The sequence below is a fragment of the Dendropsophus ebraccatus genome, chromosome 15, assembly GCF_027789765.1.
Source record: "Dendropsophus ebraccatus isolate aDenEbr1 chromosome 15, aDenEbr1.pat, whole genome shotgun sequence".
In the NCBI taxonomy this organism is placed as follows: Eukaryota; Metazoa; Chordata; class Amphibia; order Anura; family Hylidae; genus Dendropsophus; species Dendropsophus ebraccatus.
This window is the reverse complement of record NC_091468.1, coordinates 2195909-2223862: the sequence shown is the minus strand read 5'-3', so window position 1 is coordinate 2223862 and position 27954 is coordinate 2195909. Positions and strand designations below refer to the sequence as shown.

At 50.5% G+C, this 27954-nt stretch overlaps 1 protein-coding gene across 2 annotated transcripts; it reads left to right on the top strand.

Moving 5' to 3' along the window:
• The first annotated feature begins 10102 nt into the window (after positions 1-10102).
• Positions 10103-25438, top strand: LRRC73 (leucine rich repeat containing 73). Of its 2 annotated transcripts, XM_069954823.1 has the most exons (6): positions 10105-10564; positions 10643-10803; positions 10907-11029; positions 18115-18215; positions 21267-21453; positions 24981-25438. In XM_069954823.1, exons 1-6 carry the CDS (start codon positions 10293-10295, stop codon positions 25049-25051), a joined length of 915 nt encoding a protein of 304 aa, XP_069810924.1. In that variant the 5' UTR covers positions 10105-10292; the 3' UTR covers positions 25052-25438. The 2 variants fall into 2 exon arrangements, with proteins under 2 accessions (XP_069810925.1, XP_069810924.1); XM_069954824.1 differs by lacking the exon at positions 10907-11029 and having other exon boundaries at positions 10103-10564.
• Positions 25439-27954: the final 2516 nt, after the last annotated feature.

The window sequence follows — 27954 nt, the reverse complement described above, 5'->3', positions numbered from 1 at the left end:
TATAAAGGTATCCATCATGTCCCCCCTTTCCCTTCTTCCCCCTGTAACATATATAAAGGTTTCCATCATGTCCCTCCTTTCCCTTCCTCCTCCTGTAACATATATAAAGGTTTCCATCATGTCCCCCCTTTCCCTTCTTCCCCCTGTAACATATATAATGGTTTCCATCATGTCCTCCCTTTCCCTTCTTCCTCCTGTAACATATATAAAGGTTCCCATCATGTCCTCCTTTCCCTTCTTCCTCCTGTAACATATATAAAGGTTTCCATCATGTCCTCCCTTTCCCTTCTTCCCTCCTGTAATATATATAAAGGTTTCCATCATGTCCTTCCTTTCCCTTCTTCCTCCTGTATCATATATAAAGGTTTCCATCATGTCCTTCCTTTCCCTTCTTCCTCCTGTAACTTATATATACGTCTTCATTATGTCCTCCCTTTCGCTTCTTCCTCCTGTAACATATATAAAGGTTTCCATCATGTCCCCCCTTTCCCTTCTTCCTCCTGTAATATATATAAAGGTTTCCATCATGTCCTTCCTTTCCCTTCTTCCTCCTGTATCATATATAAAGGTTTCCATCATCTCCTCCCTTTCCCTTCTTCCTCCTGTAACATATATAAAGGTTTCCATCATGTCCCCCCTTTCCCTTCTTCCTCCTGTAACATATATAAAGGTTTCCATCATCTCCTCCCTTTCCCTTCTTCCTCCTGTAACATATATAAAGGTTTCCATCATGTCCCCCCTTTCCCTTCTTCCTCCTGTAACATATATAAAGGTTTCCATCATCTCCTCCCTTTCCCTTCTTCCTCCTGTAACATATATAAAGGTTTCCATCATGTCCTTTCTTTCCCTTCTTCCCCCTCTAACATATATAAAGGTTTTCATCATGTCCTCTTTTCCCTTCTTCCTCCTGTAACATATATAAAGGTTTCCATAATGTCCCCCCTTTCCCTTCTTCCTCCTGTAACATAAATAAAGGTTTCCATCATGTCCCCCCTTTCCCTTCTTCCTCCTGTAACATATATAAAGGTTTCCATCATGTCCTCTCCTTTCCCTTCTTCGTCCTGTAACATATATAAAGGTTTCCATCATCTCCTCCCTTTCCCTTCTTCCTCCTGTAACATATATAAAGGTTTCCATCATGTTCCTCCCTTTCCCTTCTTCCCTCCTGTAACATATATAAAGGTTTCCATCATCTCCTCCCTTTCCCTTCTTCCTCCTGTAACATATATAAAGGTTTCCATCATGTCCTTCCTTTCCCTTCTTCCCTCCTGTAACATATATAAAGGTTTCCATCATCTCCTCCCTTTCCTTTCTTCCTTCTGTATCATATATAAAGGTTTCCATCATGTCCCCCTTTCCCTTCTTCCTCCTGAATATAAAGGTTTCCATCATGTCCTCCCTTTCCCTTCTTCCTCCTGTAACATATATAAAGGTTTCCATCATCTCCTCCCTTTCCCTTCTTCCTCCTGTATCATATATAAAGGTTTCCATCATGTCCTCCCTTTCCCTTCTTCCTCCTGTAACATATATAAAGGTTTCCATCATGTCCCCCCTTTCCCTTCTTCCTCCTGTAACATATATAAAGGTTTCCATCATGTCCCCCTTTCCCTTCTTCCTCCTGTAACATATATAAAGGTTTCCATCATGTCCATCCTTTCCCTTCTTCCTCCTGTAACATATATAAAGGTTTCCATCATGTCCTCCCTTTCCCTTCTTCCTCCTGTAACATATATAAAGGTTTCCATCATGTCCTCCCTTTCCGTTCTTCCCCTTGTAACATATATAAAGGATTCCATCATGTCCTCCCTTTCCCTTCTTCCTCCTGTAACATATATAAAGGTTTCCATCATGTCCCTCCTTTCCCTTCTTCCTCCTGTAACATATATAAAGGTTTCCATCATGTCCCCCCTTTCCCTTCTTCCTCCTGTAACATATATAAAGGTTTCCATCATCTCCTCCCTTTCCCTTCTTCCTCCTGTAACATATATATAAAGGTTTCCATTATGTCCTCCCTTTCCCTTCTTCCTCCTGTAACATATATAAAGGTTTCCATCATCTCCTCCCTTTCCCTTCTTCCTCCTGTCACATATATATAAAGGTTTCCATTATGTCCCCCCTTTCCTTTCTTCCTCCTGTAACATATATAAAGGTTTCCATCATGTCCTCCCTTTCCCTTCTTCCTCCTGTTACATATATAAAGGTTTCCATCATGTACTCCATTCCCTTCTTCCCCCTGTAACATATATAAAGGTTTCCATCATGTCCTTCTTTCCCTTCTTCCTCCTGTAACATATATAAAGGTTTCTATCATGTCCATCCTTTCCCTTCTTCCTCCTGTAACATATATAAAGGTTCCATCATGTCCCCCCTTTCCCTTCTTCCTCCTGTAACATATATAAAGGTTTCCATCATGTCCTCCCTTTCCCTTCTTCCCCCTCTAACATATATAAAGGTTTTCATCATGTCCTCTTTTCCCTTCTTCCTCCTGTAACATATATAAAGGTTCCATCATGTCCCCCCTTTCCCTTCTTCCTCCTGTAACATATATAAAGGTTTCCATCATGTCCCTCCTTTCCCTTCTTCCCCCTCTAACATATATAAAGGTTTTCATCATGTCCTCTTTTCCCTTCTTCCTCCTGTAACATATATAAAGGTTTCCATCATGTCCTCCCTTTCCCTTCTTCCTCCTGTAACATATATAAAGGTTTCCATCATGTCCTCCCTTTCTCTTCTTCCCCCTGTAACATATATAAAGGTTTTCATCATGTCCTCCTTTCCCTTCTTCCTCCTGTAACATATATAAAGGTTTTCATCATGTCCTCCTTTCCCTTCTTCCTCCTGTAACATATATAAAGGTTTTCATCATGTCCTCCCTTTCCCTTCCTCCTCCTGTAACATATATAAAGGTTTCCATCATGTCTCCCCTTTCCCTTCTTCCCCCTGTAACATATATAAAGGTTTCCATCATGTCCCCCCTTTCCCTTCCTCCTCCTGAAACATATATAAAGGTTTCCATCATGTCCATCCTTTCCCTTCTTCCTCCTGTAACATATATAAAGGTTTCCATCATGTCCCCCCCTTTCCCTTCTTCCCCCTGTAACATATATAAAGGTTTCCATCATGTCCCTCCTTTCCCTTCTTCCTCCTGTAACATATATAAAGGTTTTCATCATGTCCTCCTTTCCCTTCTTCCTCCTGTAACATATATAAAGGTTTCCATTATGTCCTCCCTTTCCCTTCTTCCTCCTGTAACATATATAAAGGTTTCCATCATGTCCCTCCTTTCCCTTCTTCCTCCTGTAACATATATAAAGGTTTTCATCATGTCCTCCTTTCCCTTCCTCCTCCTGTAACGTATATAAAGGTTTCCATCATGTCCCCCCTTTCCCTTCTTCCTCCTGTAACATATATATAAAGGTTTCCATCATGTCCTCCTTTCCCTTCTTCCCCCTGTAACATATATAAAGGTTTCCATCATGTCCATCCTTTCCCTTCTTCCCTCCTGTAACATATATAAAGGTTTCCATCATGTCCCCCCTTTCCCTTCTTCCTCCTGTAACATATATAAAGGTTTCCATCATGTCCCCCCTTTCCCTTCTTCCTCCTGTAACATATATAAAGGTTTCCATCATGTCCTCCTTTCCCTTCTTCCTCCTGTAACATATATAAAGGTTTCCATCATGTCCCCCCTTTCCCTTCTTCCTCCTGTAACATATATAAAGGTTTCCATCATGTCCTCCTTTCCCTTCTTCCTCCTGTAACATATATAAAGGTTTCCATCATGTCCTCCCTTTCCCTTCTTCCTCCTGTAACATATATAAAGGTTTCCATCATGTCCTCCCTTTCCCTTCTTCCTCCTGTAACATATATAAAGGTTTCCATCATGTCCTCCCTTTCCCTTCTTCCTCCTGTAACATATATAAAGGTTTCCATCATGTCCTCCCTTTCCCTTCTTCCTCCTGTAACATATATAAAGGTTTCCATCATGTCCATCCTTTCCCTTCTTCCTCCTGTAACATATATAAAGGTTCCCATCATGTCCTCCCTTTCCCTTCTTCCCCCTATAACATATATAAAGGATTCCATCATGTCCCCCCCCTTTCCCTTCTTCCTCCTGTAACATATATAAAGGTTTCCATCATGTCCTCCTTTCCCTTCTTCCCCCTGTAACATATATAAAGGTTTCCATCAAGTCCTCCCTTTTCCTTCTTCCCCCTGTAACATATATAAAGGTTTCCATCATGTCCTCCCTTTCCCTTCTTCCTCCTGTAACATATATAAAGGTTTCCATCAAGTCCTCCCTTTCCCTTCTTCCCCCTGTAACATATATAAAGGTTTCCATCATGTCCCCCCTTTCCCTTCTTCCTCCTGTAACATATATAAAGGTTTCCATCATGTCCCCCTTTCCCTTCTTCCTCCTGTAACATATATAAAGGTTTCCATCATGTCCTCCTTTCCCTTCTTCCTCCTGTAACATATATAAAGGTTTCCATCATGTCCTCCCTTTCCCTTCTTCCTCCTGTAACATATATAAAGGTTTCCATCATGTCCTCCCTTTCCCTTCTTCCCCCTGTAACATATATAAAGGTTTCCATCATGTCCTCCCTTTCCCTTCTTCCTCCTGTAACATATATATAAAGGTTTCCATCATGTCCTCCCTTTCCCTTCTTCCTCCTGTAACAAATATAAAGGTTCCATCATGTCCTCCCTTTCCCTTCTTCCTCCTATAACATATATAAAGGTTTCCATCATGTCCTCCCTTTCCCTTCTTCCTCCTGTAACATATATATAAAGGTTTCCATCATGTCCTCCCTTTCCCTTCTTCCTCCTGTAACAAATATAAAGGTTCCATCATGTCCTCCCTTTCCCTTCTTCCTCCTATAACATATATAAAGGTTTCCATCATGTCCTCCCTTTCCCTTCTTCCTCCTGTAACATATATAAAGGTTTCCATTATGTCCCCCTTTCCCTTCTTCCTCCTGTAACATATATAAAGGTTTCCATCATGTCCCCCTTTCCCTTCTTCCTCCTGTAACATATATAAAGGTTTCCATCATGTCCATCCTTTCCCTTCTTCCTCCTGTAACATATATAAAGGTTCCCATCATGTCCTCCCTTTCCCTTCTTCCCCCTGTAACATATATAAAGGATTCCATCATGTCCCCCCTTTCCCTTCTTCCTCCTGTAACATATATATAAAAGTTTCCATCATGTCCTCCTTTCCCTTCTTCCCCCTGTAACATATATAAAGGTTTCCATCAAGTCTTCCCTTTCCCTTCTTCCCCCTGTAACATATATAAAGGTTTCCATCATGTCCCCCTTTCCCTTCTTCCTCCTGTAACATATATAAAGGTTTCCATCATGTCATCCCTTTCCCTTCTTCCTCCTGTAACATATATAAAGGTTTCCATCATGTCCCCCCCCTTTCCCTTCTTCCTCCTGTAACATATATAAAGGTTTCCATCATGTCCTCCCTTTCCCTTCTTCCTCCTGTAACATATATAAAGGTTTCCATCATGTCCTCCCTTTCCCTTCTTCCTCCTGTAACATATATAAAGGTTTCCATCATGTCCTCCCTTTCCCTTCTTCCTCCTGTAACATATATAAAGGTTTCCATCATGTCCTCCCTTTCCCTTCTTCCTCCTGTAACATATATAAAGGTTTCCATCATGTCATCCCTTTCCCTTCTTCCTCCTGTAACATATATAAAGGTTTCCATCATGTCCCTCCTTTCCCTTCTTCCTCCTGTAACATATATAAAGGTTTCCATCATGTCCCTCCTTTCCCTTCTTCCTCCTGTAACATATATAAAGGTTTCCATCATGTCCCCCCTTTCCCTTCTTCCTCCTGTAACATATATAAAGGTTTCCATCATGTCCTCCCTTTCCCTTCTTCCTCCTGTAACATATATAAAGGTTTCCATCATGTCCTCCCTTTCCCTTCTTCCTCCTGTAACATATATAAAGGTTTCCATCATGTCCTCCCTTTCCCTTCTTCCTCCTGTAACATATATAAAGGTTTTCATCATGTCCTCCTTTCCCTTCTTCCTCCTGTAACATATATAAAGGTTTCCATCATGTTCTCCTTTCCCTTCTTCCTCCTGTAACATATATAAAGGTTTCCATCATGTCCTCCCTTTCCCTTCTTCCTCCTGTAACATATATAAAGGTTTCCATCATGTCCTTCCTTTCCCTTCTTCCTCCTGTAACATATATAAAGGTTTCCATCATGTCCCCCTTTCCCTTCTTCCTCCTGTAACATATATAAAGGTTTCCATCATGTCCTCCCTTTCCCTTCTTCCTCCTGTAACATATATAAAGGTTTCCATCATGTCCTCCCTTTCCCTTCTTCCTCCTGTAACATATATAAAGGTTTCCATCATGTCCTCCCTTTCCCTTCTTCCTCCTGTAACATATATAAAGGTTTCCATCATGTCCTCCTTTCCCTTCTTCCTCCTCCTGTAACATATATAAAGGTTTCCATCATGTCCTCCCTTTCCCTTCTTCCTCCTGTAACATATATAAAGGTTTCCATCATGTCCCCCCTTTCCCTTCTTCCTCCTGTAACATATATAAAGGTTTCCATCATGTCCTCCCCTTTCCCTTCTTCCTCCTGTAACATATATAAAGGTTTCCATCATGTCCTCCCTTTCCCTTCTTCCTCCTGTAACATATATAAAGGTTTCCATCATGTCCTCTCCTTTCCCTTCTTCCTCCTGTAACATATATAAAGGTTTCCATCATGTCCCCTTTCCCTTCTTCCTCCTGTAACATATATAAAGGTTTCCATCATGTGCTCCCTTTCCCTTCTTCCTCCTGTAACATATATAAAGGTTTCCATCATGTCCTCCCTTTCCCTTCTTCCCTCCTGTAACATATATAAAGGTTTCCATCCTGTCCTCCTTTCCCTTCTTCCTCCTGTAACATATATAAAGGTTTCCATCATGTCCCCCCTTTCCCTTCTTCCCCCTGTAACATATATAAAGGTTTCCATCATGTCCCCCTTTCCCTTCTTCCTCCTGTAACATATATAAAGGTTTCCATCATGTCCTCCCTTTCCCTTCTTCCTCCTGTAACATATATAAAGGTTTCCATCATGTCCTCCCTTTCCCTTCTTCCCTCCTGTAACATATATAAAGGTTTCCATCATGTCCTCCCTTTCCCTTCTTCCTCCTGTAACATATATAAAGGTTTCCATCATGTCCTCCCTTTCCCTTCTTCCTCCTGTAACATATATAAAGGTTTCCATCATGTGCTCCCTTTCCCTTCTTCCTCCTGTAACATATATAAAGGTTTCCATCATGTCCCCTTTCCCTTCTTCCTCCTGTAACATATATAAAGGTTTCCATCATGTGCTCCCTTTCCCTTCTTCCTCCTGTAACATATATATAAAGGTTTCCATCATGTCCTCCCTTTCCCTTCTTCCTCCTGTAACATATATAAAGGTTTCCATCATGTCCTTCCTTTCCCTTCTTCCTCCTGTAACATATATAAAGGTTTCCATCATGTCCCCCCTTTCCCTTCTTCCCCCTGTAACATATATAAAGGTTTCCATCATGTCCCCCTTTCCCTTCTTCCTCCTGTAACATATATAAAGGTTTCCATCATGTCCTCCCCTTCCCTTCTTCCTCCTGTAACACATATAAAGGTTTCCATCATGTCCCCCTTTCCCTTCTTCCCTCTGTAACATATATACGTCTTTATCATGTCCCCCAATTTACCTTGTACTACCCCTGACCCCAGCGCTACTGACTGTAACAACACTACAACACCACAACTCCCAGTATGCTTTGCAGCCACGGACCCGGGAACTAAACAGGAGATGCGGCGGCCATAAATGTCGGGGGACAAATATTATGACGGCGGCTTTAAGAGAATGACAGATGACGTCATCACGTTGCTGGGCGTGGTCAGACGGTGACGCTTTAGTTACCATAGAAACAAGACGGCATCAACGGGAGCGCAAGAGACCCCGGAACCGGCATCTGGAGTCCGCGGGGCGGAGGTGAGAGAGTGCGCCCCCTGCTGGACGAGCCGGGCAGCGCTGACGGTGACCCCCCCCCCCCCCCCGAGCTGCGGTACCTGATCCCCCCCCCCCCCCCCCCCCGAGCTGCGGTACCTGATCCCCCCCCCCCCCCGAGCTGCGGTACCTGATCCCCCCCCCCCGAGCTGCGGTACCTGATCCCCCCCCCCCCCCCGAGCTGCGGTACCTGATCCCCCCCCCCCGAGCTGCGGTACCTGATCCCCCCCCCCCGAGCTGCGGTACCTGATCCCCCCCCCCCGAGCTGCGGTACCTGATCCCCCCCCCAGGTGCGGTACCTGATCACATCCCCATAATCTTCTCACACTCCGTGGGGTCTCTCTCGCCCTCCTCGCACTCCGTGGGGTCCCTCTCTCGCCCTCCTCGCACTCCGTGGGGCCTCTCTCGCCCTCCTCGCACTCCGTGGGGTCCCTCTCTCGCCCTCCTCACACTCCGTGGGGCCTCTCTCGCCCTCCTCGCACTCCGTGGGGCCTCTCTCGCCCTCCTCGCACTCCGTGGGGTCCCTCTCTCGCCCTCCTCGCACTCCGTGGGGTCCCTCTCTCTTCTCCTCGCACTCCGTGGGGTCCCTCTCTCACCCTCCTCGCACTCCGTGGGGTCTCTCTCGCCCTCCTCGTGCTCCGTGGGGTCTCTCTCGCCCTCCTCACACTCCGTGGGGTCCCTCTCTCGCCCTCCTCACACTCCGTGGGGCCTCTCTCGCCCTCCTCGCACTCCGTGGGGTCCCTCTCTCGCCCTCCTCGTGCTCCGTGGGGTCCCTCTCTCGCCCTCCTCGCACTCCGTGGGGTCCCTCTCTCGCCCTCCTCGCGCTCCGTGGGGTCCCTCTCTCGCCCTCCTCGCACTCCGTGGGGTCCCTCTCTCGCCCTCCTCGCACTCCGTGGGGTCCCTCTCTCGCCCTCCTCGCACTCCGTGGGGTCCCTCTCTCGCCCTCCTCACACTCCGTGGGGTCCCTCTCTCGCCCTCCTCGTACTCCGTGGGGCCTCTCTCGCCCTCCTCGCACTCCGTGGGGTCCCTCTCTCACCCTCCTCGCACTCCGTGGGGTCTCTCTCTCGCCCTCCTCACACTCCGTGGGGTCCCTCTCTCGCCCTCCTCGCGCTCCGTGGGGTCTCTCTCGCCCTCCTCGCACTCCGTGGGGCCTCTCTCACCCTCCTCGCACTCTGTGGGGTCTCTCTCGCCCTCCTCGCACTCCGTGGGGTCCCTCTCTCGCCCTCCTCACACTCCGTGGGGTCCCTCTCTCGCCCTCCTCGCACTCCGTGGGGCCTCTCTCACCCTCCTCGCGCTCCGTGGGGTCCCTCTCTCGCCCTCCTCGCACTCCGTGGGGCCTCTCTCGCCCTCCTCGCACTCCGTGGGGTCCCTCTCTCGCCCTCCTCGCACTCCGTGGGGTCCCTCTCTCGCCCTCCTCGCACTCCGTGGGGTCCCTCTCTCGCCCTCCTCGCACTCCGTGGGGTCCCTCTCTCGCCCTCCTCGCACTCCGTGGGGTCTCTCTCGCCCTCCTCGCACTCCGTGGGGTCCCTCTCTCGCCCTCCTCGTGCTCCGTGGGGTCCCTCTCTCGCCCTCCTCACACTCCGTGGGGTCTCTCTCGCCCTCCTCGCACTCCGTGGGGCCTCTCTCGCCCTCCTCGCACTCCGTGGGGTCCCTCTCGCCCTCCTCGCACTCCGTGGGGTCTCTCTCGCCCTCCTCGTGCTCCGTGGGGTCCCTCTCTCGCCCTCCTCGCACTCCGTGGGGTCCCTCTCTCGCCCTCCTCGCACTCCGTGGGGTCCCTCTCTCGCCCTCCTCGTGCTCCGTGGGGTCCCTCTCTCGCCCTCCTCGCGCTCCGTGGGGTCTCTCTCGCCCTCCTCGTGCTCCGTGGGGTCCCTCTCTCGCCCTCCTCGTGCTCCGTGGGGTCCCTCTCTCGCCCTCCTCACACTCCGTGGGGTCCCTCTCTCGCCCTCCTCTCTCGCCCTCCTCGTGCTCCGTGGGGTCCCTCTCTCGCCCTCCTCGTGCTCCGTGGGGTCCCTCTCTCGCCCTCCTCACACTCCGTGGGGTCCCTCTCTCGCCCTCCTCGTGCTCCGTGGGGCCTCTCTCGCCCTCCTCGCACTCCGTGGGGTCCCTCTCTTGCCCTCCTCGCACTCCGTGGGGCCTCTCTCGCCCTCCTCACACTCCGTGGGGTCCCTCTCTCGCCCTCCTCGTGCTCCGTGGGGTCTCTCTCGCCCTCCTCGCACTCCGTGGGGTCCCTCTCTTACCCTCCTCGTACCTTGTGGTAGCCTCTCCTACACACAATGTTACCGGGCTCCATCCAGATGTCAGGGGAGACCCTCTCCAGTGCGGAGGTGAAGGGGGTGTGTGAAGGGCTGGCTGAGGGCACGGTGCGCCTCCTCTCCCTGCGCGGGTGCCACCTCTCGGACAGAGACTTTGCCCGGTTGTGTCAGGGGGTATCAGAGTCTCCGTCCCTAGTGCAGCTAAACCTTAACTTGGGGGTGGTGTCCAGCACTGCGCGGGTCCAGCAGCTGGCGCAGAGTCTTCACCGGAACCGCTCGCTGCAGTCCCTCTTGTGAGTATTCACCTGTGGGTGAATGGGTGTGGGCAGCATGGCTGCCCGATAATGACCCTCTCTCTGTATCCCCCGCAGCCTGCATGGTAACCCCCTAACAGACACTGGATTGTCCCTCCTTAACCCTGCACTGGCTGCTCACCCTGCACTGGTGTCTCTGGACCTTGGCGACTGCTTGCTTGGCGATGAGGGAATCGGCTTAATCTGTGGCCTCCTGCCTCCTGATGGGGCCAAAGCAGGTGAGGAGCCCGCTGTGTGGGGATTCATGGCGGGGCCCTGGCCCTGTGTAGTCTGTAGCTGGAGAGCGCTGTGGGGAGAACATCTCCTGTCTGTTGGTTTTAGGTCTTCGGGAGCTGACTCTCTCTGCCAACCCTGGAATATCCTGCACTGGTTGGGCACGGCTGGCCATCGCGGTGGCGCACAGTTCTCAAGTCCGAACCCTAAATCTGGACTATAATCCCCTGGGTGAGAGAAATGGTCGACAATATGCGGTTGTATCTGTACAGGAGTCACACGTCCTCCATATTGTTCTCAGTGTGAGGTTGTATCTGTACAGGAGTCACACGTCCTCCATATTGTTCTCAGTGTGTGGTTGTATCTGTACAGGAGTCACACATCCTCCATATTGTCCTCAGTGTGTGGTTGTATCTGTACAGGAGTCACACGTCCTCCATATTGTCCTCAGTGTGCGGTTGTATCTGTACAGGAGTCACACATCCTCCATATTGTCCTCAGTGTGTGGTTGTATCTGTACAGGAGTCACACTTCCTTCATATTGTCCTCAGTGTGCGGTTGTATCTGTACAGGAGTCACACGTCCTCCATATTGTCCTCAGTGTGTGGTTGTATCTGTACAGGAGTCACACGTCCTCCATATTGTCCTCAGTGTGCGGTTGTATCTGTACAGGAGTCACACGTCCTCCATATTGTTCTCAGTGTGTGGTTGTATCTGTACAGAGGTGACACATCTTCCATATTGTCCTCAGTGTGCGTTTCTATCCATCTGTACAGTAGTCATACATCCTCCATGTTCTCAGTGTGTGGTTGTATCTGTACAGAGGTAACACATCCTCCATGTTGTTCTTAGTGTGCGGTTGTATCTGTACAGAGGTGACACATCCTCCATATTTTCCTCAGTGTGCGGTTGTATCTCTACAGGAGTCACACATCCTCCATCTTGTTCTCAGTGTGCGGTTGTATATGTACAGGGGTCACACATCTTCCATGTTCTCAGTGTGCGGTTGTATCTGTACAGGGGTGACACATCCTCCATGTTGTTCTCACTGTGTGGTTGTATCTCTACAGGAGTCACACATCCTCCATATTGTTCTCAGTGTGCGGTTGTATCTGTACAGGAGTCACACATGCTTCATAATGTCCTCAGTTTGCGGTTGTATCTGGACAGGGGTCCCACATCTTCCATGTTCTTCTCAGTGTACGGTTGTAGCTATCTGTACAAGGGTCACACATCCTGCGTATTTTTCTCATTGTACGGTTGTATCTGTACAGGGATCACACCTCTTCCATGTCCTCAGTGTGCGGTTGTATCTGTACAGGGGTCACACATCCTCCAAGTTGTTCTCAGTTTGCAGTTGTATCTAGACAGGGGTCCCACATCTTCCATGTTCTTCTCAGTGTACGGTTGTAGCTATCTCTACAGGGGTCTGACATCCTGCATATTGTTCTCATTTTATGGTTGTATCTGTAAAAGGGTCACACATCTTCCATGTTCTTCTCAGTGTGCGGTTGTATCTGTAGAGGGGTCACACATCCTCCATATTGTCCTCAGTGTGCGGTTGTATCTGTACAGGTGTCACACATCCCCATGTTGTTCTCAGTGTGCTGTTGAATCTGTACAGGGGTCACATCCTCTTTGTTCTCAGTGTGCGGTTGTATCTCTATAGGGGTCATACATCTTCCATGTTCTCAGTGTGCGGTTGTATCTGTACAGGGCTCATAAATCTTCCATGTTCTCAGCGTGCGGTGCTATCTGTACAGGGACACACTTCCTCCATGTTGTTCTCAGTGTACAGTTGTATCCATCTGTACAGGGATCACACATCCTCCATATTGTCCTCAGTGTGCGGTTGTATCTGTACAGGGATCACACACCCTCATGTTGTTCTCAGTGTGCGGTTGTATCTGTACAGGGATCACACATCCTCCATGTTCTTAGTGTGCGGTTGTATCTGTACAGGGATCACACACCCTCATGTTGTTCTCAGTGTGCGGTTGTATCTGTACAGGGATCACACATCCTCCATGTTCTCAGTGTGCAGTTGTATCTGTACAGGGGTCACACACCCTCATGTTGTTCTCAGTGTGCGGTTGTATCTGTACAGGGATCACACATCCTCCATGTTCTCAGTGTGCAGTTGTATCTGTACAGGGGTCACACACCCTCATGTTGTTCTCAGTGTGCGGTTGTATCTGTACAGGGATCACACATCCTCCATGTTCTCAGTGTGCAGTTGTATCTGTACAGGGGTCACACACCCTCATGTTGTTCTCAGTGTGCGGTTGTATCTGTACAGGGGTCACACATTCTCCATATTGCAATAGAATGTCTACCACCACGGGGTTAGCCGGGGTGAATAGGACGTGTAACAGCGCTGAATGGCACAAGCCATAGATAGTAAAACTAACAATATTTTATTTGTCTTATTAACGACGCGTTTCATGGTCTAAACCCCCTTTTTCAAGTTAAGAGAGACATAAGCAGGAATGTTTCTCTTAAAGGGGAACTCCAGATACGAAAAACTTGTTTTCTATTAAAAGTACATTAAAAGTTAAATATATGTGTCTATACAATGTATTACCGTATCTGTACAGTTCTGCCACACTGGTAGATGATAGAAATCCAGAAAGTGAAAAAAATGGCCCCTGTGCAAATCCACATTGTCTCCGGCTCTTTCTGCTCTCCCCCCTTAGGAGACAAATCTTCCATGCCTCTGTCTCACATTGTGTGTGTTTGCTGAGATCAGGCTGATGATGCAGACAGGGGGCGGAGCTGGATAACCCAATCCCCTAAGTGATTCACCATCTCTGACCAGCCAGAAGCAGGTGTTGCACTGATTTCTCTAATTGTGCAGAAGTGTGCAGTGAAATTAGGGCTGTGTTCACACATGTTGGAGTGTCATTGCAGTACTGCAGCGTATTCACAAAAATGATGCAGTAACACAAGTAAATGATGCTAAACGGCAGAGAGGATCAGAGCCTTATTGTGGGGCTCAACTTCAAAGATAAAAACTGCTTGATCATAATATGTGCGTGGAAATGAAAAAAAAAATACCGTGTGGTGTTACAGGTAGAGAATACAGCGTGCTGTGTGGTGTTACAGGTAGAGAATACAGCGTGCTGTGTGGTGTTACAGGTAGAGAATACAGCGTGCTGTGTGGTGTTACAGGTAGAGAATACAGTGCTGTGTGGTGTTACAGGTAGAGAATACAGCGCTGTGTGGTGTTACAGGTAGAGAATACAGTGTGCTGTGTGGTGTTACAGGTAGAGAATACAGTGTGATGTGTGGTGTTACAGGTAGAGAATACAGCGTGCTGTGTGGTGTTACAGGTAGAGAATACAGCGTGCTGTGTGGTGTTACAGGTAGAGAATACAGCGCTGTGTGGTGTTACAGGTAGAGAATACAGTGCTGTGTGGTGTTACAGGTAGAGAATACAGTGTGCTGTGTGGTGTTACAGGTAGAGAATACAGCGGGCTGTGTGGTGTTACAGGTAGAGAATACAGCGCTGTGTGGTGTTACAGGTAGAGAATACAGCGCTGTGTGGTGTTACAGGTAGAGAATACAGCGTGCTGTGTGGTGTTACAGGTAGAGAATACAGCGCTGTGTGGTGTTACAGGTAGAGAATACAGTGTGCTGTGTGGTGTTACAGGTAGAGAATACAGTGTGCTGTGTGGTGTTACAGGTAGAGAATACAGCGTGCTGTGTGGTGTTACAGGTAGAGAATACAGCGCTGTGTGGTGTTACAGGTAGAGAATACAGCGCTGTGTGGTGTTACAGGTAGAGAATACAGCGTGCTGTGTGGTGTTACAGGTAGAGAATACAGTGCTGTGTGGTGTTACAGGTAGAGAATACAGTGCTGTGTGGTGTTACAGGTAGAGAATACAGCGTGCTGTGTGGTGTTACAGGTAGAGAATACAGTGCTGTGTGGTGTTACAGGTAGAGAATACAGTGCTGTGTGGTGTTACAGGTAGAGAATACAGCGTGCTGTGTGGTGTTACAGGTAGAGAATACAGCGTGCTGTGTGGTGTTACAGGTAGAGAATACAGCGTGCTGTGTGGTGTTACAGGTAGAGAATACAGCGTGCTGTGTGGTGTTACAGGTAGAGAATACAGCGTGCTGTGTGGTGTTACAGGTAGAGAATACAGCGTGCTGTGTGGTGTTACAGGTAGAGAATACAGCGTGCTGTGTGGTGTTACAGGTAGAGAATACAGTGCTGTGTGGTGTTACAGGTAGAGAATACAGCGTGCTGTGTGGTGTTACAGGTAGAGAATACAGCGTGCTGTGTGGTGTTACAGGTAGAGAATACAGCGTGCTGTGTGGTGTTACAGGTAGAGAATACAGCGTGCTGTGTGGTGTTACAGGTAGAGAATACAGCATGCTGTGTGATGTTACAGGTAGAGAATACAGCGTGCTGTGTGGTGTTACAGGTAGAGAATACAGCGCTGTGTGGTGTTACAGGTAGAGAATACAGCGTGCTGTGTGGTGTTACAGGTAGAGAATACAGGGTGCTGTGTGGTGTTACAGGTAGAGAATACAGAGTGCTGTGTGGTGTTACAGGTAGAGAATACAGCGTGCTGTGTGGTGTTACAGGTAGAGAATACAGCGTGCTGTGTGGTGTTACAGGTAGAGAATACAGCGTGCTGTGTGGTGTTACAGGTAGAGAATACAGCGTGCTGTGTGGTGTTACAGGTAGAGAATACAGTGCTGTGTGGTGTTACAGGTAGAGAATACAGCGTGCTGTGTGGTGTTACAGGTAGAGAATACAGCATGCTGTGTGGTGTTACAGGTAGAGAATACAGCGTGCTGTGTGGTGTTACAGGTAGAGAATACAGGGTGCTGTGTGGTGTTACAGGTAGAGAATACAGTGCTGTGTGGTGTTACAGGTAGAGAATACAGTGCTGTGTGGTGTTACAGGTAGAGAATACAGCGTGCTGTGTGGTGTTACAGGTAGAGAATACAGCGCTGTGTGGTGTTACAGGTAGAGAATACAGCGTGCTGTGTGGTGTTACAGGGAGAGAATACAGCGCTGTGTGGTGTTACAGGTAGAGAATACAGTGCTGTGTGGTGTTACAGGTAGAGAATACAGCGTGCTGTGTGGTGTTACAGGTAGAGAATACAGCGCTGTGTGGTGTTACAGGTAGAGAATACAGCGTGCTGTGTGGTGTTACAGGGAGAGAATACAGCGCTGTGTGGTGTTACAGGTAGAGAATACAGTGTGCTGTGTGGTGTTACAGGTAGAGAATACAGCGCTGTGTGGTGTTACAGGTAGAGAATACAGCGTGCTGTGTGGTGTTATAGGTAGAGAATACAGCGTGCTGTGTGGTGTTACAGGTAGAGAATACAGCTTGCTGTGTGGTGTTACAGGTAGAGAATACAGCGTGCTGTGTGGTGTTACAGGTAGAGAATACAGCGTGCTGTGGGGGTGGGACCACAATGAAATCATAAATTACTGCAAATAATTCAGTAACACAATGAAACTGCAATGTGTGAACACAGCCTAGATGTTCTGCAACAGCTTTGGGCAGGGAATGGGCAGGGTGGAGGGCTGTGATGAAAAGCTGAGGGAAAGCATTGCATTCTGGAACCTGTAGTACTGTGTACAACTGATAAACCAGGAAGTGCAGAAAATGGCTTTTTGGTAGTTTCAAAACTGGAATAGATAAGTAAGTAATGTTTTATGCTTCTGCAGAAGTTTCATTTTTTTTAACCTCTACCTGGAGTTCCCCTTTAACTTGAAAAAGGGGGCTTAGACCCAGAAAGGTGTTGTTTAGGAGACAAATAAAATATTGTTTGTTTTACTATCTATGACTTGTGCCATAACACATCCTACTTCACCCCGGCTAACTCCGTGGTGGTAGACATTCTATTGCATACTACTAGTCCCTGATTTTGTGGCTCCTAATCTCGGACGATTTTGGACCGGCTGCTGTGGCCCTGTGCCTATCTACACTGATGGCGTATTGAGGTGTTGTACCCTGTGTACAACCAACAAAGGTGAGCATACCAATTTTGTGCTCCCCTTATTTCTTTTATGCTATAGTATTACCCTATGGCGCCTATTATTTGTTTCTAGCCATTTTTACTCACATCCTCCATATTGTCCTCAGTCTGCGTTTGTATATGTACAGGGGTGACACATCCTCCATGTTGTCCTCAGTGTGCGTTTGTATCTATCTGTACAGGGATCATACATCCTCCATGTTGTTCTCAGTGTGCGGTTGTATCTATACAGGGATCATACATCCTCCATGTTGTTCTCAGTGTGCGGTTGTATCTGTACAGGGATCACACATCCTCCACGTTGTTCTCAGTGTGCAGTTGTATATGTACAGGGATCACACATCCTCCATGTTGTTCTCAGTGTGCGGTTGTATCTGTACAGGGATCATACATCCTCCATGTTGTTCTCAGTGTGCGGTTGTATCTGTACAGGGATCATACATCCTCCATGTTGTTCTCAGTGTGCGGTTGTATCTGTACAGGGATCATACATCCTCCATGTTGTTCTCAGTGTGCGGTTGTATCTGTACAGGGATCATACATCCTCCATGTTGTTCTCAGTGTGCGGTTGTATCTGTACAGGGATCATACATCCTCCATGTTCTCAGTGTGCGGTTGTATCTGTACAGGGATCATACATCCTCCATGTTCTCAGTGTGCGGTTGTATCTGTACAGGGATCATACATCCTCCATGTTGTTCTCAGTGTGCGGTTGTATCTGTACAGGGATCATACATTCTCCATGTTGTTCTCAGTGTGCGGTTGTATCTATACAGGGATCATACATTCTCCATGTTGTTCTCAGTGTGCAGTTGTATCTATACAGGGATCACACATCCTCCATGTTGTTCTCAGTGTGCGGTTGTATCTATACAGGGATCACACATCCTCCATGTTGTTCTCAGTGTGCGGTTGTATCTATCTGTACAGGGATCACACATCCTCCATGTTGTTCTCAGTGTGCGGTTGTATCTATCTGTACAGGGATCACACATCCTCCATGTTGTTCTCAGTGTGTGGTTGTATCTATACAGGGATCACACATCCTCCATGTTGTTCTCAGTGTGCGGTTGTATCTATCTGTACAGGGATCACACATCCTCCATGTTGTTCTCAGTGTGTGGTTGTATCTATACAGGGATCACACATCCTCCATGTTGTTCTCAGTGTGCGGTTGTATCTATACAGGGATCACACATCCTCCATGTTGTTCTCAGTGTGCAGTTGTATCTATACAGGGATCATACATCCTCCATGTTGTTCTCAGGGATGACACATTGTCCCATTTTTATTGTGCGTTTGTTTCTGTACAGGGGATCATATCGCTTCAATGTTGGCTGTGTGCGTGGCTTCCAGTCGGACTCTGGAGGTCCTGGACTTGGAAGGGACCGGACTCAGCAATCAGTCGGCTCAGGTACATCTCCAGGTTTCACCCCTAAGATATACAGGGGGTTGCAGCTGATCTTCTATTACTGTTCCTTAGTGTTTACAAGCTCCCTGTGTAATCGCTGTATATACTGACAGCAGCTCCCTGTGTAATCGCTGTGTATACTGACAGCAGCTCCCTGTGTACTCACTGTATATACTGACAGCAGCTCCCTGTACTCCCTGTATATACTGACAGCAGCTCCCTGTGTAATCGCTGTATATACTGACAGCAGCTCCCTGTGTACTCGCTGTATATACTGACAGCAGCTCTCTGTGTACTCACTGTATATACTGACAGCAGCTCCCTGTGTACTCACTGTATATACCGACAGCAGCTCCCTGTACTCACTGTATATACTGACAGCAGCTCCCTGTGTACTCACTGTATATACCGACAGCAGCTCTCTGTGTACTCACTGTATATACTCACAGCAACTCCCTGTGTACCTCATAGAGCTAAAAGCAGACTGGGGGGCGGGGCATGGTCACATGTTTTCTATGTCGGCCATCTTATGCACAGACTCGCCACAGAGCAGGGCAGCCTGGCCTGGAGGAAGGAAGACTGATTTTAGCTCTATGAGGTACACAGGGAGCTGCTGTCGGTATATACAGTGAGTACAGGGAACAGCTGTCAGCTGTTCCCTGTACTCACTGTATATACCGACAGCTGTTCCCTGTACTCACTGTATATACCAACAGCAGCTCCCTGTACTCACTGTATATACCGACAGCAGCTCCCTGTACTCACTGTATATACCGACAGCAGCTCCCTGTACTCACTGTATATACCGACAGCTGCTCTCTGTGTACTCACTTTATATACCGACAGCTGTTCCCTGTGTACTCACTGTATATACCGACAGCTGCTCTCTGTGTACTCACTGTATATACCGACAGCAGCTCCCTGTGTACTCACTGTATATACCGACAGCAGCTCCCTGTGTACTCACTGTATATACCGACAGCAGCTCCCTGTGTACTCACTGTATATACCGACAGCAGCTCCCTGTGTACTCACTGTATATACCGACAGCGGCTCCCTGTGTACTCACTGTATATACCGACAGCGGCTCCCTGTGTACTCACTGTATATACCGACAGCGGCTCCCTGTGTACTCACTGTATATACCGACAGCTGTTCCCTGTGTACTCACTGTATATACCGACAGCAGCTCCCTGTACTCACTGTATATACCGACAGCAGCTCCCTGTACTCACTGTATATACCGACAGCAGCTCCCTGTGTACTCACTGTATATACCGACAGCAGCTCCCTGTGTACTCACTGTATATACCGACAGCAGCTCCCTGTGTACTCACTGTATATACCGACAGCAGCTCCCTGTACTCACTGTATATACCGACAGCAGCTCCCTGTACTCACTGTATATACTGACAGCAGCTCCCTGTGTACTCACTGTATATACCGACAGCAGCTCCCTGTACTCACTGTATATCCTGACAGCAGCTCCTTGTACTCACTGTATATAAAACAAACCAAAAATAAAGTGCCCTAAAGGTAGGTAATCTGGATGGTTCAAATACCAAAACAAATTTATAAGGGCCAAAAGCCCAGATCACATCCAGTAAACCTATCACTAAGTAAAACGTAACTTTTAATAACTTTCAAATAGAAATAATAAGTATAAAGTTGTGCTCATTAAAATCACAGAGCTTCCATAACCTTCTACAGTGAATCAACCTATATCTGTATAGTCATAGTAGCTGCAGACTACTGACTACCTCGTAGTATATTACTATCTAACTGGGCTATGAAAGCAATGAATTTAAAATCAACCGCACAGCCCCTCAACTAGTTTCACCCACACATGGGCTTCTTCAGGAGGAGGGCTTATGTGAGGGCGGCGCCCACTAAAGGGCCTTATTTATAGTACTCCCCATTGACATCATCAAGAAGCGACGTATCTATTCAATATAAACACTGCTATAGGACCTTTGTAATCATGTGGTCATCAATAGCCTATCAACTAATGCCATGTCAGACGCCGTGTGTCCATTTCCTATACAAGTAGTCACGCCCCTCTGGCGCTCACATGACGTCCTAACCTAGTCCACATCACTCACTGTATATACTGACAGCAGCTCTCTGTGTACTCACTGTATATACTGACAGCTGTTCCCTGTGCTCACTGTATATACTGACAGCAGCTCCCTGTGTACTCACTGTATATACTGACAGCAGCTCCCTGTGTACTCACTGTATATACTGACAGCACCTCCCTGTACTCACTGTATATACTGACAGCAGCTCTCTGTGTACTCACAGTATATACTGACAGCAGCTCCCTGTGTACTCACTGTATATACTGACAGCTGTTCCCTGTGTACTCACTGTATATACTGACAGCAGCTCCCTGTGTACTCACTGTATATACTGACAGCAGCTCCCTGTGTACTCACTGTATATACTGACAGCTGCTCCCTGTGTACTCACTGTATATACTGAGTACACACAGTGAGTACACAGGGAGCTGCTGTCAGTATATACAGTGAGTACACAGGGAGCTGCTGTCGGTATATACAGTGAGTACACAGGGAGCTGCTGTCGGTATATACAGCGAGTACACAGGGAGCTGCTGTCGGTATATACAGTGAGTACACAGGGAGCTGCTGTCGGTATATACAGTGAGTACACAGGGAGCTGCTGTCAGTATATACAGCGAGTACACAGGGAGCTGCTGTCGGTATATACAGTGAGTACAGGGAGCTGCTGTCAGTATATACAGGGAGTACACAGGGAGCTGCTGTCGGTATATACAGTGAGTACACAGGGAGCTGCTGTCGGTATATACAGTGAGTACACAGGGAGCTGCTGTCGGTATATACAGTGAGTACAGGGAGACATGACTTACCCAGGGGGCTTGTGGTGCGAGGCTGCAGACCACCGCTTGCTGATCTTGTCCCTGACTGCAATGGTCGTTCGTTTTCCTGTATATTACTTCTGCAATGGTCAGAGTGGTAGCAGCGGTTATTTGGGGTCCATTCAGACACTCTTTCCTGTGTATTACTTCTGCAGATCCTTCTGGACATGGTGCAGAATTATCCCACCCCCCTTAGGTCTCTGGTCCTGTCCGAGAATAACATCAGCCTGGAGCTGCAGCAGCAGATCGCTGACCTGCTCTCAGAGGGGGAGGACGAGGACGAGAGCGATGGACACAGACAGGATCGGCCTGTAAGGGAGAAAGGACTGAAGAACAATCTAGGTGAGTGGCAGATGAAGCGGGTGAGTCCTTGGCATGCTAGGCAGGAGGGCATCAGGCAATAATAGAGGGTTACAGGTGGAGGGAGGTGTATGGTACAGAGGATAGGGCTTTAGAGGTGGGGACTACAGCATGGGGGATAGGGCGGTACAAGCGGAGGGACGGACGCTACAGGAGATAGGGCCGTACAAGCGGAGGGACGGACGCTACAGGAGATAGGGCGGTACAAGCGGAGGGACGGACGCTACAGGAGATAGGGCGGTACAAGCGGAGGGACAGACGCTACAGGAGACAGGGCCATACAGGGGGAGGGACGGACGCTACAGGAGACAGGGCCATACAGGGGGAGGGACGGACGCTACAGGAGACAGGGCCATACAGGGGGAGGGACGGACGCTACAGGAGACAGGGCCATACAGGGGGAGGGACGGACGCTACAGGAGACAGGGCCATACAGGGGGAGGGACGGACGCTACAGGAGACAGGGCCATACAGGGGGAGGGACGGACGCTACAGGAGATAGGGCCATACAGGGGGAGGGACGGACGCTACAGGAGATAGGGCCATACAGGGGGAGGGACGGACGCTACAGGAGATAGGGCCATACAGGGGGAGGGACGGACGCTACAGGAGATAGGGCCATACAGGGGGAGGGACGGACGCTACAGGAGATAGGGCCATACAGGGGGAGGGACGGACGCTACAGGAGATAGGGCCATACAGGGGGAGGGACGGACGCTACAGGAGATAGGGCCATACAGGGGGAGGGACGGACGCTACAGGAGATAGGGCCATACAGGGGGAGGGACGGACGCTACAGGAGATAGGGCCATACAGGGGGAGGGACGGACGCTACAGGAGATAGGGCCATACAGGGGGAGGGACGGACGCTACAGGAGATAGGGCCATACAGGGGGAGGGACGGACGCTACAGGAGATAGGGCCATACAGGGGGAGGGACGGACGCTACAGGAGATAGGGCCATACAGGGGGAGGGACGGACGCTACAGGAGATAGGGCCATACAGGGGGAGGGACGGACGCTACAGGAGATAGGGCCATACAGGGGGAGGGACGGACGCTACAGGAGATAGGGCCATACAGGGGGAGGGACGGACGCTACAGGAGATAGGGCCATACAGGGGGAGGGACGGACGCTACAGGAGATAGGGCCATACAGGGGGAGGGACGGACGCTACAGGAGATAGGGCCATACAGGGGGAGGGACGGACGCTACAGGAGATAGGGCCATACAGGGGGAGGGACGGACGCTACAGGAGATAGGGCCATACAGGGGGAGGGACGGACGCTACAGGAGATAGGGCCATACAGGGGGAGGGACGGACGCTACAGGAGATAGGGCCATACAGGGGGAGGGACGGACGCTACAGGAGATAGGGCCATACAGGGGGAGGGACGGACGCTACAGGAGATAGGGCCATACAGGGGGAGGGACGGACGCTACAGGAGATAGGGCCATACAGGGGGAGGGACGGACGCTACAGGAGATAGGGCCATACAGGGGGAGGGACGGACGCTACAGGAGATAGGGCCATACAGGGGGAGGGACGGACGCTACAGGAGATAGGGCCATACAGGGGGAGGGACGGACGCTACAGGAGATAGGGCCATACAGGGGGAGGGACGGACGCTACAGGAGATAGGGCCATACAGGGGGAGGGACGGACGCTACAGGAGATAGGGCCATACAGGGGGAGGGACGGACGCTACAGGAGATAGGGCCATACAGGGGGAGGGACGGACGCTACAGGAGATAGGGCCATACAGGGGGAGGGACGGACGCTACAGGAGATAGGGCCATACAGGGGGAGGGACGGACGCTACAGGAGATAGGGCCATACAGGGGGAGGGACGGACGCTACAGGAGATAGGGCCATACAGGGGGAGGGACGGACGCTACAGGAGATAGGGCCATACAGGGGGAGGGACGGACGCTACAGGAGATAGGGCCATACAGGGGGAGGGACGGACGCTACAGGAGATAGGGCCATACAGGGGGAGGGACGGACGCTACAGGAGATAGGGCCATACAGGGGGAGGGACGGACGCTACAGGAGATAGGGCCATACAGGGGGAGGGACGGACGCTACAGGAGATAGGGCCATACAGGGGGAGGGACGGACGCTACAGGAGATAGGGCCATACAGGGGGAGGGACGGACGCTACAGGAGATAGGGCCATACAGGGGGAGGGACGGACGCTACAGGAGATAGGGCCATACAGGGGGAGGGACGGACGCTACAGGAGATAGGGCCATACAGGGGGAGGGACGGACGCTACAGGAGATAGGGCGCTACAGGGGGAGGGACGGACGCTACAGGAGATAGGGCGCTACAGGGGGAGGGACGGACGCTACAGGAGATAGGGCGCTACAGGGGGAGGGACGGACGCTACAGGAGATAGGGCGCTACAGGGGGAGGGACGGACGCTACAGGAGATAGGGCGGTACAGGGGGAGGGACGGACGCTACAGGAGATAGGGCGGTACAGGGGGAGGGCCGGACGCTACAGGAGATAGGGCGGTACAGGGGGAGGGCCGGACGCTACAGGAGATAGGGCGGTACAGGGGGAGGGCCGGACGCTACAGGAGATAGGGCGGTACAGGGGGAGGGCCGGACGCTACAGGAGATAGGGCCATACAGGGGGAGGGACAGACGCTACAGGAGATAGGGCGGTACAGGGGGAGGGACGGACGCTACAGGAGATAGGGCGGTACAGGGGGAGGGACGGACGCTACAGGAGATAGAGCCATACAGGGGGAGGGACGGACGCAACAGGAGATAGGGCGCTACAGGGGGAGGGACGGACGCTACAGGAGATAGGGCGCTACAGGGGGAGGGACGGACGCTACAGGAGATAGGGCCATACAGGGGGAGGGACGGACGCTACAGGAGATAGGGTGGTACAAGCGGAGGGCCGGACGCTACAGGAGATAGGGCCATACAGGAGATAGGGACAGACGCTACAGGAGATAGGGCCATACAGGGGGAGGGACAGACGCTACAGGAGATAGAGCCATACAGGGGGAGGGACGGACGCTACAGGAGATAGGGCCATACAGGGGGAGGGACGGACGCTACAGGAGATAGGGCCATACAGGGGGAGGGACGGACGCTACAGGAGATAGGGCGCTACAGGGGGAGGGACGGACGCTACAGGAGATAGGGCCATACAGGGGGAGGGACGGACGCTACAGGAGATAGGGTGGTACAAGCGGAGGGCCGGACGCTACAGGAGATAGGGCCATACAGGGGGAGGGACGGACGCTACAGGAGATAGGGCCATACAGGGGGAGGGACGGACGCTACAGGAGATAGGGCCATACAGGAGATAGGGACAGACGCTACAGGAGATAGGGCCATACAGGAGATAGGGACAGACGCTACAGGAGATAGGGCGGTACTGGGATAGAGTGGTAGTTACGGGGCATGTGATAGGTCAGTTGGTACATTTTGCAGGGTTTGTATCATCAGTTCCAGGTTGATTGTTCTCTGTTGTCCCCGTTTCTCAGGTCCTGGACCTCACAGGGTTCTCCTGTCCTCTGGCATTGGAGACAGCCTCCTTGCTGAGACAGAGATGTGAGGCTTGTCTGCTGTCACATAACATCTACTCAAGGTAACCCATCTCCTGAAGCCTTGAGAAGTGAGCTACAGCTGCTCCTCCACAGATGGAGAAGACGCTTCACTGATGGACAATTCACCAATTTGCACATTCGGGGGACAGTTTTGTTGCACAGAGGGCAGACAGGGTCTTGGGATAGAGGGGGGGGGGGGCTCTACTATTAGCACAGATGGAGATTATTTATATAGATAGATATACACACACACACACACACATCACCAGGCACCTTATCACTGCAAATAACCTACATGCTTGGGCAGATTGCAGCGTCTAACGTTCAGAAGGAGGGGGCGGGCGGTGCATGGGTCACTGCTCTGAACATGTTCATTCTACAAGCACAAGCTAATAAAGGTTGTTACAGAACATGTGAGACTCCCGTGTCTGCCTGCGGCCCCTGCCGTGAGACTCCCGTGTCTGCCTGCGGCCCCTGCCGTGAGACTCCCGTGTCTGCCTGCGGCCCCTGCCGTGAGACTCCCGTGTCTGCCTGCGGCCCCTGCCGTGAGACTCCCGTGTCTGCCTGCGGCCCCTGCCGTGAGACTCCCGTGTCTGCCTGCGGCCCCTGCCGTGAGACTCCCGTGTCTGCCTGCGGCCCCTGGAGTGAGACTCCCGTGTCTGCCTGCGGCCTCTGCCGCGCGCTCCCGTGTCTGTGGCTCCTGCAGTGACATCACAGATACATGTAGAGCCGCACCCCTGCAGTGACAGCATAAATCTGATATAACCGCACCCCTGCATAAATGACATTGTCACACCCATACAATGACATCACCACGAGCCACACCTCATTTCATTTAAAATAGTTTATTTCTCATTGGAAAATAGACATTAGCTTTGAAAAAATGTCAGAAAATAAATCTAAGCAGGATTAACAGTCTGAGATCCGGAGGAGGGAAGGCGCCAGACACGCAGGAATGGTAATACTGTGCCGCCAGATACAAAAATATATATATATGTGCATCTATATACAGACATGAGCCATGGACACGTCTGACATGAGCACAGAGACGAGACAAGATGCTGCAGACGAAACGTAAAGACAACGCCGCACCCTGAGCGAGACCGCACCACCACACAGGGAGGAAACACACAGAACATGAGCTGCCAGAGGCCGAGGAGTCCACTGACTGCACCCTGCCATCTCACCCAGGAATCCGCTCACCGCACCCCGCTATCTCACCATATTTGCCATCCCACCACACCCATGTAACCATACCGGAGTCAGTTTAGTACACCCCACCATCTTAATGAAGGTTCTGCCCACCACACTCTGCCATCTCACCGTGCTGAAGAGGCCGCTTGCCACACATTGCCATCTCACCATACCGAAGGGACTGCACCATGCACCACCCATGTAACCATACCAAAGAGTTCGCTCACCATACCCGGCCATCTCACTGACCAAAGAAAAAAAAAAAAGTGATAAATACTAGAGAACGGTCAGAAGACTAAAGCTCCGGCGCCTCCTAGAGTATAAACACACAATCACCAGAGCTTTGGAAATCTGTCAGAGATGGGCTACCCAGTGCTAGTATTCCGCAGTGCTGAGGAGGGGACGATCAGGTTATCGCAGGAGCAAGGAAATTAATGCAGACCCCACCAGTACACTCCTCCCACCTGACTCCAAACCCACCATGAAATGTGTAGCAGGGCAGCCTTCCACTGGTGATTTGGGGGGGGGGGGGGGGGGGGGGGGGGGGGGGGGGTATGAGTTCTGATCCCTTCTCCGACCCCTCTTACCACCGCCTCCTTCTCCGATCCCTCACCTCTGATCTCTCTCCACCCTATAGCTATCTTAAAAAGGGAACAGGTCATAAAGGAAAGACAGATTTCTCTTCTACTCAAATCCAGTCCTGGCTTTGGATTAAAAAAATCTGTCAGCTAAATCTCTGTGTAAATGCACCATTACACACCTTATCCAGGTAGCCCTCCCCTCCTGCAATGTGTGCTGGGTAACCCTCCCCCTCTTAGCACCACCACCACCTCCGACCCCTCTCACCACTACCACCACCTCCTCCGACCCCTCTCACCACCACCACCACCTACCCCCTTCAACCCCTCTCATCACCACCTCCTTCTCCAACCCCTCCAACCCCTCTCACCACCACCACCTCCAACCCCTCTCACCACCACCACCTCCAACCCCTCTCACCACCACCACCTCCAACCCCTCTCACCACCACCACCTACCCCCTTCAACCCCTCTCACCACCACCTCCTTCTCCAACCCCTCTCACCACCACCTTCCCCTCCAACCCCTCTCACCACCACCACCTCCAACCCCTCTCACCACCACCACCTCCAACCCCTCTCACCACCACCACCTCCAACCCCTCTCACCACCACCTTCCCCTCCGACCCCTCTCACCACCACCTACCCCTCCGACCCCTCTCACCACCACCACCACCTCCCCCTCTCATCACCACCACCTTCCCCTCCAACCCCTCTCACCACCACCTTCCCCTCCAACCCCTCTCACCACCACCTCCCCCTTCCCCTCCAACCCCTCTCACCACCACCACCTCCCCCAACCCCTCTCGCCACCACCTCTCCTCCTCCAACCCCTCTCACCACCTCCTCCTCCAACCCCTCTCACCACCACCACCTCCCCCTCTCATCACCACCACCACCTCCTCCAACCTTTCTCATCACCACCACCTTCCCCTCCTCCAACCCCTCTCACCACTACCACCACCTCCTCCTCCTCCAACCCCTCACCACCACCTCCCCCTTCCCCTCCAACCCCTCTCACCACCACCTCCCCCTCCTCCAACCCCTCTCATCACCACCACCTTCCCCTCCAACCCCTCTCATCACCACCACCTTCCCCTCCAACCCCTCTCATCACCACCACCTTCCCCTCCAACCC